This window comes from Plutella xylostella, chromosome 7, assembly GCF_932276165.1.
Source record: "Plutella xylostella chromosome 7, ilPluXylo3.1, whole genome shotgun sequence".
Taxonomy (NCBI): Eukaryota; Metazoa; Arthropoda; class Insecta; order Lepidoptera; family Plutellidae; genus Plutella; species Plutella xylostella.
Genome location: NC_063987.1, coordinates 3,305,368 through 3,317,646, shown reverse-complemented (window position 1 = coordinate 3,317,646; position 12,279 = coordinate 3,305,368). Strand labels below are relative to the sequence as shown.

General features: G+C 36.7%; 1 protein-coding gene across 3 annotated transcripts in view; it reads left to right on the top strand.

The window, feature by feature from the left end:
* The window catches only part of LOC105382631, a 265,130-nt gene that overhangs the window by 99,954 nt on the left and 152,897 nt on the right, over window positions 1-12,279 (top strand). For all 3 annotated transcript variants that reach the window (XM_048622017.1, XM_048622015.1, XM_048622016.1), the window contains one exon: window positions 11,665-12,031. In XM_048622017.1, coding sequence (XP_048477974.1) covers window positions 12,022-12,031 — 10 coding nt within the window. In that variant the 5' untranslated portion in view covers window positions 11,665-12,021. The remainder of the gene's footprint in view (window positions 1-11,664; window positions 12,032-12,279) is intronic.

The following is a 12,279-nucleotide window of genomic DNA, read 5'->3' as shown; positions in this document are numbered from 1 at the left end:
TTTAAGAGTGACGCTCACACTGCAGTCTTTCTGTTTCACAGAACTTGAAGTTCAAACTTTAGAAACTGATATTTTGCATTCAGTTAAAATAATTTCTACTTAAAATATCATTTCTGTCATAGTCATAATCGTCCACTGTTGCATCTTCATTATGTCCACACCTAATAGCGTCTATAAAGCATTTAATGGATCGAAAGTGACCAAGAGATTGATGTATGTTTCTGTTCACTCAATAAAGACTATCGTCTTTAGAATTTCTCCCAATTGGTAGAAGTGTTGTGAAGACATGACAACTCACGCGCGCAATTCAACGTCAAGATATTATCGCATATTGTTTATAAAACATAGTTAATGGTTATCTGTTTGTTTATCTTTAATAAAAATCTTGCTGCTGGCTATTTGTCTGAGACATCTTGTTTTAGCTAAATGTATGTTTGCTTTATACCGTTGAGTGAAAAGTAGCTTGAAATAAAGATATACACAGAAAAGCTGGTGACAACTGAAGAGCTTGTTAAGGATTACGTTGAAATTGTTTTCAATAATATCTTCTGTAAAACAAAACATTACCTTTATTACATCTGCAAGACGATCCCCTTAAGAATGAACTTAATAATCATTTAATCAGTTATACAATACAATGAAGCACTGACTTCCAACGCAATCGACAGCCCTACAGAACATATATCATTCATCAAATAATTCCTCCGTAATTATATACTGTTTGTCCATAATTGTACCGCACCTTCATTTAATTATAGCGGGGAAAGCTTCTTAAGCTCACCCGCTGGTTGTTAAACTTAATAGTCAAATTAAAGCTAATAAATTAATTTTGTTTAACTTTGCTCGGGGCCGGAGTTGCACTATTGGTACTTGGAATGATTGAAAGTGTTTGAGGCGGTACTACTCAAATTATTATTGTTATATCATGTTTACCTATGTTCCATAGTAGTTTTGTAGCAAACAACGTTATGATGATGTTAATGAATTATACAACTTTACTAGAGACATAGTCGTAGACTCGTAGGTTATAATTATAAAATGTAAGATTCATAACGAACTAACAAAACTAAACAATTTCTAAAATGCAAGTCCCACGAATTTTCGGCGCACCATATCTCTTCTAGTTAACGTTGCCTCATCTCTCTGTACTAGATAAATATGTTAACGAAACTATTTCATAACTAGGGCTTTTGTAGGGCCATTCTTCTAGTTTTTCTTCCAAACTTATAAACCTTGTATACTTTCCTGCTTATGCAAAGTCATTTACCTTTAGGTGGGTTTATCATTGCTTCATACTGTGTTGACATTCTTCAGATAAGGGCAATGAACGCATCTATCATCATTATTAAGCTATCTAAAATTTAGGTTATATTATAACATCATCAACATAAGCCTCTTAGCGTTTCTTTGTCGCACAGTAAACAGTACTTAATCTAATCACATAGCTTTTGTATTATGCCGTTAGTTTATACCTATATTCAATATTAACTATATATATACTTTCTATCGAATTGGCTTAGCTGTAAAGGTAGACTAAGTAATTGAAATAAATAAGTATTCATGAATTTCATGTAACATTTATCGTTATTGGATACAGGGGGACAGACAGGTGTATGTTTATGTAAATAAATATAAAACCCTCTTTATGATACCTTGAACACTGAGAAGATATTTATCATAACGAGTACCTTAGGTAATTCTATACATATACATATACATATACGAGTACCTTAGGTAATTCTAGTGCATGCAATTTTCACCTCCATTAATCGAGTGGTAATTGGTTTTTGCGAGAATATTGAAAGCGAGTGTCGGCTTAGCCAGGTGCCATGTGCGATGGTGGCTTGTTAGCTTTTTGCACACTTTCTGTTTTCGACATTTTAATGGGTTTAGTGACAGGGAGAAGTGGTTAATCATTGTTTTAAATATTGTGTTGGCTCAGCTAGTATACTAGAAAATATGATTTTAAATGAATTCATCTTCTATTTCTCCTAAAAGTGGGTTTGTTATTAAAATTAAATTTAATTGGTTTTGCCGATCGGCATAATTGTTATGTTTAACTCTAATGTTATGAATGAAAACACTAAAACACACACACGTTTTCATGTAAAAATGTTAACCGGAATTTAGCGGAACTTCTTGTAACAAATGTTAAATTTGTATTGAAAAGATGGTCCATGTCCATGCCCTGTAAGTATGCCATGTTATTACATCCATACTGGGTAACTAACTTTCTGCACAAATAAGATTTCTAGTTTTAAATTTACGGGACTTTGCAGTTTCAATTACAATTACAAGTTCTTAGCTTTTCGCTGTATCTCTTAGCGAATCTTAATTGATTTTACCAGTGCTCTCACAATTAAATATTGCTTCAATTTCATCCACAAGTTCTCAGGCATTTTGTGTCAGTTTTGTTTTTTTCTTAGCATTTTTTTGTATTCATTTTACACCATAGAACAACGCAGACTCGGGTGTACCCTCGGGAAGCGTCATAGCGATCTTTCTTGATACAAAAAAGTCTGCCAATTTTTGCGGGGTTATTTTACCGTTTACCATGATTATGTCTCATGGGACATATCATTATGAGTTTTAATTCCCAGCAATAAGGGTTACGTGAAGTGACATTTAATAATGAACACAATGTCTTCATTTTTCTTGCCAATGGATGTAACAATTATCGATAAGTGTTATCGATGAATTCAAGAACATGGGTTAGAAATACTAATTTCAAATTAATTAGGTATAGTAAAATTTAATTATGAATGGTTAATAAACGAAGTCACCCGCTTTTCGCTGCTACATTTATACTCACGTGATAGGTCGCGAGCCGTATCGCCGTTTTTGAATGAGTACAATACACTGAAGTTGTCGAGTAAGTGGGCAACCCGACGGTCAGATGCTTTCAAGCCGCCCCTTCGGGTGGCCTCTGACTAGGCTTAACGACTGCTGCCGAAGCAGCAACCGGGACCCACGGCTTAACGTCCCGTCCGAAGCACGGAAGCGTCTAGAAAAGAACCATTTGAAATCGGTAACTCATGCTGTACCTACCAATGGCTGACCGTGTCAGTTGTTGCTTAACCTCAGTGATCAGTTACGATTACTGAAGCCAATTCGACTACGGACGCTTCCCAACTATGACCTTTTTTGTCGATTAATACATATCTACATACCGGTACATCACTATTGCATTTTTTTGACATTGATTGCTAGGAAACAGCTAATAACAATAAACCATGACCAAATCTGTGATCAAATCCGGAATCCGGATATTCTATGAATTGAAGCTGTCATTTTAGTATGTAAACAAATCATTTTCTATGAAACGAACGCTTTGCCAACTAGATTGAGTCTAGTGAAAATTGAGACTGCAACTAGTTTTTATAAATCGGTGGGCCTTTCTGGCCTACCACCCCGCCAGAGGGGAACGTCTGCCTATTTCCTCTCCATACACAATTGTATCCAATATTGATTTAGGTCACACCATAATGTTTTCTTCTTTGTATTCGTACTCTCCAGCTTTTGATGCCTTTCAAAAAGATCCACCTGTAAAATCACAATCTTCACTCGTATCGCTTTGATCTGTGGCAGATAATTACACAATTGTAAGGATCCTGTTCTGGAGTCCCTTTATTGTACCAAGTACTATCAAGGAAAAGGCTTACATTAAGGCTTAGTGGCTTACACTAAGGTTGCTTACATTAAAGCCTCTTCTGAGTTGAGGGGAGCAGATGTCCGAAACTACAGTAATTTATTTCGTATTTCCCCAATGATACATTGGTTTTTTAGGGTTCCGTACACTAAAATGTAAAAACGGAACCCTTTTAGGAAAATTGAATTGTTCATCTGACTCACAATAGGTAATTTAACACGTATAGTTCTTCATTATTTGATGGGATATTGGTTCCAAAACTAATTTTCATAGCATTAAGTTCAAAACCTACGCAACGGTTACCGTTTTTCAAAGTATGCTATTGCAAGACTTAAAAACTGATTTAAAGCTACTCATCAATATGTGAGAAAAAAACTCTTCATTCAAAGGAATCTATGTCGAATGGGAATCAAAAAAGGATAGCTTGAAAATAAAAATAAAAGTGTCGAGTGGAGCCGAGCGCTAGTCTGGCGATGCACGCGCCTTTCCAAGGTTAATGGGGTATTGTATTGTACTAATCTATAATTTTCTTAGTTTGGTGTCTTGTTTATCATTAATAGAAGCAGCCTTCACTGAAGCACTTAGGATTTAGAATAGAAGTAATACTTTATTGAACACCACATATTGATACAAAAACACTTTTTAATTATTATCATTCTGATATTTTAAGATATTATTATTGTAGATAGAACTAACATTAGTTTTATATTCAGTAAAACAAAAAGACGTTTTAAAGATATGTAGGTATTATGTTTTATTTCAATTTGTGAATTCATATTATTGAATAGTTCTTTATTTTCAGTGGCACCGCTTATTACATTTACAATAATACCTTGATTCCTCACATTGTCCACAAAATGTACGCGAGTCTCCATAGTACCAATGCTGACGATAATCGATTTGTAAGCAGTTACGTCGATCCACCTTGCCCGTGACTAAAATAACAACTTGCACTTATTGTCTGTCCGCCAGAGTCCGTCTGCGGTCCACTTGATCCTGACTCCGCGTTTTGAATGATTGAAGATTACTTTAACCGGACAGGTACTTACAGCCTCCGGTTTTTACCGGAAAGGGTAACTTAAAAGTCTTATATCTGTCTATATTGAATGTATATTCTTTAATGAATTATAATTATGCGGGTAAATTCGTATTAGGACTTTTATATTGAAAACAATATTTTGTATACATACCAATACTTATCTCTTCAGTTGTCACAGTACAGTAAAAAAAATGAACTGCGGAGGTTCTCGTGAAGTTAGAGAAATAACCATCAAGTAGTAATTGAGATGGCGCAACCTTTTGTGCAATAATTTGACAAAGAATTTGATTTCAATAATGTATTTTGATGAGAATTGTAATGTGAAAGATTCACTTGAGAACAAACACATGTTTTTTATCAATTAGACACAGCATGCAGCCTTGTACAGATTTTGTAATTGCTTCAAAATTCCAACTATCGTCTTGTACATAGTATGTACATATGTAATAAGAAGTCGACAGAACAGCGGTCAACCTAGTCTGCAGTATGACTTGGCAATAATATGCACCAGGAGTATGACTAGTCTGTTAAGTTTACAAATATAAAACATATTTTATTTGCTGCTGTCTGATTATGGCAGTGAATAAATCTTATTATTTATATCTGTTATAATCATTTAGCGATCGTATGTACATTAATTATTCGCAGCATGTATGTTATAGGTACATACGTACGGCCCACCCGAGGCAGTCAATGACACTAATCTGTCTGGCTAATCTTTTTACCACGGTGGCTAACCTAAGTTGTGTTGGTTATCGACGCGCTAAGAAACCTCCATATTCTTTATAGCCTAGGTCTGTCCAATTTTTGGCAACTCTATCAGTACATCGTTTGTTGTCTGGTGATACCATCACTAGCCTGGGAAAAGTCTTCTCATTATTGTAATCTATGTCAGTGGGCGAATTTGATTGATGTTCAAACTCCCACATTTCACTGGATCGCCATTTTTTTTTTTTGCGAAACTTTTGTTTTCTTTTGTGACTCATTTGTTTTGTTAAGATTGATAATTATGATTATTTTTTGCTAATTTGCTGCTGGAGGAAAGTGGCAGCGCTATATTAGATTATAATCGTAATAAACCACAAGGTATAATCAATTGTAATTTTTGTAAGTTCACATAGGTACCATGTACTTACTCATAAATATTGTTTGTAGAATTTGTATGTTAGTATAAATCTCATCGATGATCCAATCACTTTGCCAAATCTAAATTCATTACCTCCTCACGAAACAATAATTAGCACTACAACATTAATTTATTTTCGGTAAGTGAAAGTATTTTTTAAAGTTTTAAGTGTTTGTTTTTCTGTACCTAATCATTATGAGCGTGTTGATGATGGACTTAATCCTAATCTGTAGAGTACAAATCGAGTTATAAGTAAGAGTATAAGTGTTTATGGGTATTGTAGAGTAAATATTGAATAATATTACAAGTGGTTCGCCGTTGGAATCTGTAGGAGGTCTATAATTGAATAGTGGGCAACCGCTGCTTGGTAATGAGAACTTGAAATATATAATTGCCTGATATTTTATTAATGAGCTAGCATTTGCTGGATTTGTTAAAGTGTTTATAGAAAATTGAATGCTAATAGTGCAAAGCATTGTAATATAAGCATTAAAGTTAACCGTTGCTTTTGTTAAATATGTGTTGAGGTTGAGATAGTTCTGCCAGCATTCTAATTGATTTAGTTTCTCCTGACTTAGTGAATACTGCTTTCATGTCCAAGTCTTCGAATATAATTTTCAAAGCCATATCTCCTATATCGGTCAACACACGACATCAATACACGAGCCCCTATTATCTGAGCTCAATAAATTTAAACTCCAATACATTTTACCGCTAGCTGGCCCCTGGACAGATGAAATTGTTGTAGACCTTCTTGTACGGGTCAAATTGACCAACCCCCCCGAGTGTGGACCGACTTGTACCGCGGCGTTTCACTCACGACTGCTATGTCCCTAGGGGTGGAGAGTTTTAGATTTGTGTAAAGCAAACGAGCTGGAGCAGGAGAATGAAGGGTTTTATCGAACTTTTGTAGTATTTTTAACACTCACGGGAAACGGTAAGTGCTAGTTTCTGAGATACCTAAATATATTTCATGATCTTTGTGCCCGTTTTACCGTGCAAAAAATGTACTCTCATTGCCTGAAACATCATCATTTCGGAATATGACAGCATTTGTTACACTTCTGCATACAGATACTGGTGTAGATAATTCTTAAGGCACAAAATAAAGTTTTAGCGATGTTAAACTATTATTTATGCCACTGGAAAATAAATTTTCTAGAATCAGTAATGCAGTCCATTATTAACTTAAAAGAATTTTAGATTCTCACATTGGTAAATTTAAATTTAGTGCATTATAAGTCGCTACCACTGTTTATTCGGAATTTCCAAAAAAGGCTCCAAATGTCGTCGCATACAGGAACAAATCCACCTGCAACATTTTACGGGTATTGTTTAGAAAGTGAACTTTCGTTAAAATTATAAACGATTCGCGAGAATTATGCGATCGATTCTCCGTGAAAGGAATGGTGTTACATTGATTATGTATGGTCCAGTCTGGTCTGGTTGTAGCTTACTTGTCATGCCTAACTAAAATACATTATGTATCCGTGCCTTGTTAAATCTAAATCTAACAACTTATAAGTTCCAATCGCTGGTTATATTAAACTTATTCTACCTGCTTTCCTTACTATGAAAATGCTATATCTACACAGCCAAATTACTGAGAATGGGGTGCATGAAAGGAGCAGCAATCGCTTATACTGTGCCTTATACATAGTTTCAGGTTATTTTTTCTTCAGTTGTAGTGTATTTCTTAGCGTATAATGGAAGGATTAGGAGGATTAAAGTGAATATAGTATAAATTTAATTTCTACACGACCGATTGAAATAAACTGAGGTTACAGCAATGCACCTGCGTCTACCGTGGTAGTATTTATGTTACAATATATTATGTTACTTACCTGCATTACGTAATCACGAATGATAAAGCTGGTTAATTTTCCATTACGCTAGGTTTGAAGTGAAAGTCTGGAGCGCACGTCTCCCATCAATCGCGGGGCATGTCACGACGTCTAACGACAATAGGTGCCCACCTTGCTAGAGGTACCTAGGTATAAAGGGTGTTGCAATATGGTTTATATACAGGGTGTTGCATAAGTGGTATTGTAAGGGATGCCTCTGGTCCTGAACAACCTTTGTTCTACGACTTATTCTATTCTACAAATTAAAACGCGATTTTTCAAATGTTGGCATCACACTGTAGAGGAGGCAGTTACGGTGGTTGATACGTTAGGTTCCCTGTTGGATAATAAAGGTTCATAGGACTAGCTTTTACCCGCTATCTTTGCTCCGCCAAAGGTAACATTCATGTGTCATAATCAGAGTGTAAAAAAAATTAAGTCACACTCAGAGGATCATTCAGACCAAATTTTGTTCTACGACTTTCGGAATTTGGGTATCGAGCATAATCTCATTAGGCTGTGCCGCTGGATCTAGGCCTCTTCCAAGTTCCAAGTGGTGCCAGATTCTTTAGTAGTTCGTAGAACAAAGGTTGTTTAGAGTGACGAGTAGTGTGAGTGTGACCCCTGATCGGCTTACGGTACAATTTTTGCAACACTTGGGTAATTAAAATTACGTAAACCAATGAATGACTTAAAGACATGACTGTAAGTTCATCCATCACGGACAATCACGGTATAACCAAACGCGGAAAAAAAAAAAAAAAAAAAAAAAACACGCACTCACGCCTTGTACTAATGTACTCCCTTGCGGGGTAGGCAGAGGTGCATTGCTGCACCCACTTTTCGCCAGAGTGTTATGTTAGTCCCAATGTAATAGGGGGCGGGCTTATTGCCATTTTACGGGCACATCCAAGACCCGAGAACAAATATTTGTGTTTAAACAAATATCTGCCCCGGCCGGGAATCGAACCCGGGACCATCGGCTCAGTAGTCAGGTCACTAACCACTACGCCATTCGGTCGTCTTTTAAACGCGGAACAGCTTTTGTTTTCGTCGGTAGAGTCAGAGTTCAACGTTGTAATACGAAAGTTTATTTGATTTGACATTTACTATGATTTAATTGGTATTGCGACAGGCGCGCCGGTAGTATAGCAGGCTGTGATGATGATCAAAGTGTAAGTTTGAATCGTGATGAACAAAAAAAGTGAGGCTAATATTACATTATGTTTTAGTCGCTAAAATTAAATGCTATGTAATGATCTATCAATAGATTACGTAGGTAAGCTTCATCTGCCTTTTTTATAGTGTACGCCTTTGTAAAGTAAGCCTGAAGACGAAACAATACTAGGTGTTGGACATAGAAATACTTGTGAGCGCAATATCGGTCATACGTAATTGGAGATATAAAAGACCTACATATTTCCCCCCAGAGAGGTAATAACTTGGCTCGACAAGTGTTGTTTTTCATAAATGATTAATGGTTTTAAAACCAAATATGTATTGTTGTAGTTGTTATTTTATTTTGACGTTCGATTGCAATTTGTAGGTCAATTGCTACCATTTACACAAAAAAGAAAAGTAGAAAAAAGTGAGCTCCCGTAGATCTTGATTTGATTAGTCAAAGCTCAAATATCCTATCTAAACTTACGATTAATGTACCTAATCCACTTTCTACCTCTAACTCATTCTAATCAGGAATCAATAATAATGATTTTAAAACTTTTTTCAAAAAAATTGCAACATTGTTTTGCGTTTGCAATCGTCTGGATAGAATTTATCCTACTTCAAAAACCCTTAAAAAGCACAAGTAACTTTTAATCTACATTCATTCTCACCGTATTTTATAAATATCTGATGTTGTATTATAGTTGGTTGTGTGTCCAATCCACTTTGTAATTTCCAAACCAATTCCAGAAACCAAGATCCCATTAATGATAAGGGGTCACCCTAGGCCCTGGACCTTGAAATGCAACTGGCAATAGGCCATTTTAATGCTAAAGACTGATGAAGGGTTGCTGAGTCATTAGTGCGGTGTTTTTTAAAAGGGTCAAGTTCAAGGTTACTCTATTGTGCTTTTAACGATAATTACTACCTGTCGCCCTCTTTAAATGCTTTTATTTTAAGCCTGTATTTTAACTTAAGTTTAGACCGCGGAGAATAAGGTTGAGGTAATAGACAGTAGGCTCTTGCAGCCTACTGGAGTTAGGCGTTCCTAACAGAGCCTGAAAATGATGTGTAGGCAATGTAGGAATCAATTAATATTTTTTTATTGAGAACGAATCAAAGGTTTAGTTCTCAGAAACCATGCCATATGTGTACCTACAAATATATAATTGCTTCACTTTTTGACTCTGAATGCTAAAAATCCTCAAACATCCGCATCCAATCTTCGCGAAAACGTTTGACGCAACAGATTTCATAACACCCATCCTTCTTCCTTTATGTCAACCATTCTCACCATAAAAGCCGTAGTGAAATATCTGGTTGAATAATTTCCCTTATCCGCAGTTTACCCAGTCGGGCCCGCGGGCGGCGGCGGCGGCCTCTAGTTTGTCGTGTAAATTCGCAAATTGCTGTGAGGTGCAACTTGTAATGGGTTCCTCCATCTTGGCTTCCCGTCCATTTTAGTTTTCCCTGCGCTGTGATTGGTTGAAAGATGCTTGGAAGTTAGTTGTTTATTGGCATTGGTCGGAAACTTGTAATTATTTTGGGAGGTTGTCCATGGCTGTTAGGGGTACATTTCGTTACGGGAATTTTACGGGGATAGTTTAACAATCCTATGGCTTATCTTTGCCTATGCCAAAATGAAGAGGTCTCTTTTTGTCACAGGCAAAGATGCTTTAAGACGTTAAACAACATACAAAGCCGCCCTTGTATAATGGTTTGGAAATTATTGAAAGTACATTTATTATCTCTAAATAAATAAACACACAAAACACGTCTAACTTATGCACCTAAACAGATTCCACTTATGTCTCCCCTGAGGCAATTTAACTTATCTTTCCTCCTAGCCATTGACACCGCCCGTAAGTGACTGATAATTTCGCACCTCAACACATAATCAGCTAACCACACGCGCACGCGCCGCCATAGATCGATCTAAGCACTAGGTATCTGCACATTATCAGTTCTGTTCCTCATGATAACTCATGCAGATATCTTAACGAAAAGCCTTAGGGTGTCAGAGGGTCCCTTTAGCATTACAAAATATTATATGCGAAGTTTAGAACTGCTGCTGCGGTAAACGCGACTCTATCTCGCTGTCTTAGAGGTACCGATAGCATGCTGACAGGTTACAGAAACTTTTATTTCGTCAAGCAAGCGTTATTAGGGTAGGTAGGCATAATGTATCTTCTTTAATACATTTGTTTATGACCTGTGCAGCAATGCACCTCTGCCTACCCCGCAAGGGAGTACATTAGTACAAGGCGTGAGTGCGTGTGTGTTTTGTTTATGACCTCTTCTTTTTGATGAAAAACATCTTGCATGTAATCACAGTCGTATTTCTCTGAGCTAACTGTAGTGGTGGAATGCAGAATGCATCACATTCCTGGCTGTTTTATCGTGGAAGCCGACACAAATGGGATTAGCCTATTCATTCGTACGATTAGTGCTCTGAGCGATTTACTGCGCTTCTTGGAATACTTACTGAATGTTTAGAAGTACTGTGTTTAGAGGCTAAGAAATGCGTCGAGGATGATCTGTAAAACGTTTGATTGGTTTCTTTTACATTGCGGAGTGCAAATGACTACCTACCAACAATTCAAAATGTATGTCTACGGTAGCGATGTACTTATGCTACAGCTTCATGAGTAACAGCTCAAACTTATGTTAGTTTGACTTCTCACTTATGAAGGTCTGAGGCAAAAATTCCATGAGAACAAAAACGTGCCAAAAACCATAGAACAACGCGGACTCGGGTGTAATGCCAAAAACAAGTTACTTTCCGACGGATCGCTTGAGTATTTATTTGGTTAAATAATCATATTTTTTTCTTTTTTTCCAGAATGATCCCGAGACAAGCCGAAGAGTGGCAGGCGAAGAGAGACGGGAGACGCCCCGCCAATAACATGTAACCACCGACCCACAACCAACCAAAAACAAAACAACTCTTCAAATTCATGAGTCTACCCAGATTACATGATCAAGACAACCCCTAGCAAAAAGTATTTATTATACTTAAGTAAACGAATCTAGTCGCTAACGCACTTGGAATACGAAGCCAATTAAACACGTTTTTTTATAAGTACAAAATTAGACTGAAGGATTAGATAGATGAGAACAAAAGTGCTGAAGAGGAGAGCCGCTTGAATCGATTTGTAAATAAATTGAATTTCAAAGAGGCTCAGCTATAAACATCAAGATGTCTGCAAGTGAGTATTTTTTCATATACTTAGTAACATAATGTTACATAGGTACCTTTTTTATAATTGCGATTCAAGGGACACATCCTCGTCCCCGATTAGTTTAGTCTATGTAGGTGACCTATTTCTGGATGCTTCGGACGGCACGTTAAGCCTGTGGGTCCCGGTTGCTGTTTCGGCAGCAGTCGTTGTCGTTAAGCCTAGTCAGAGGCCTTCGGGAAGCTTGAAACCATCAGACTTTAGGTTGCTTGCTTGCT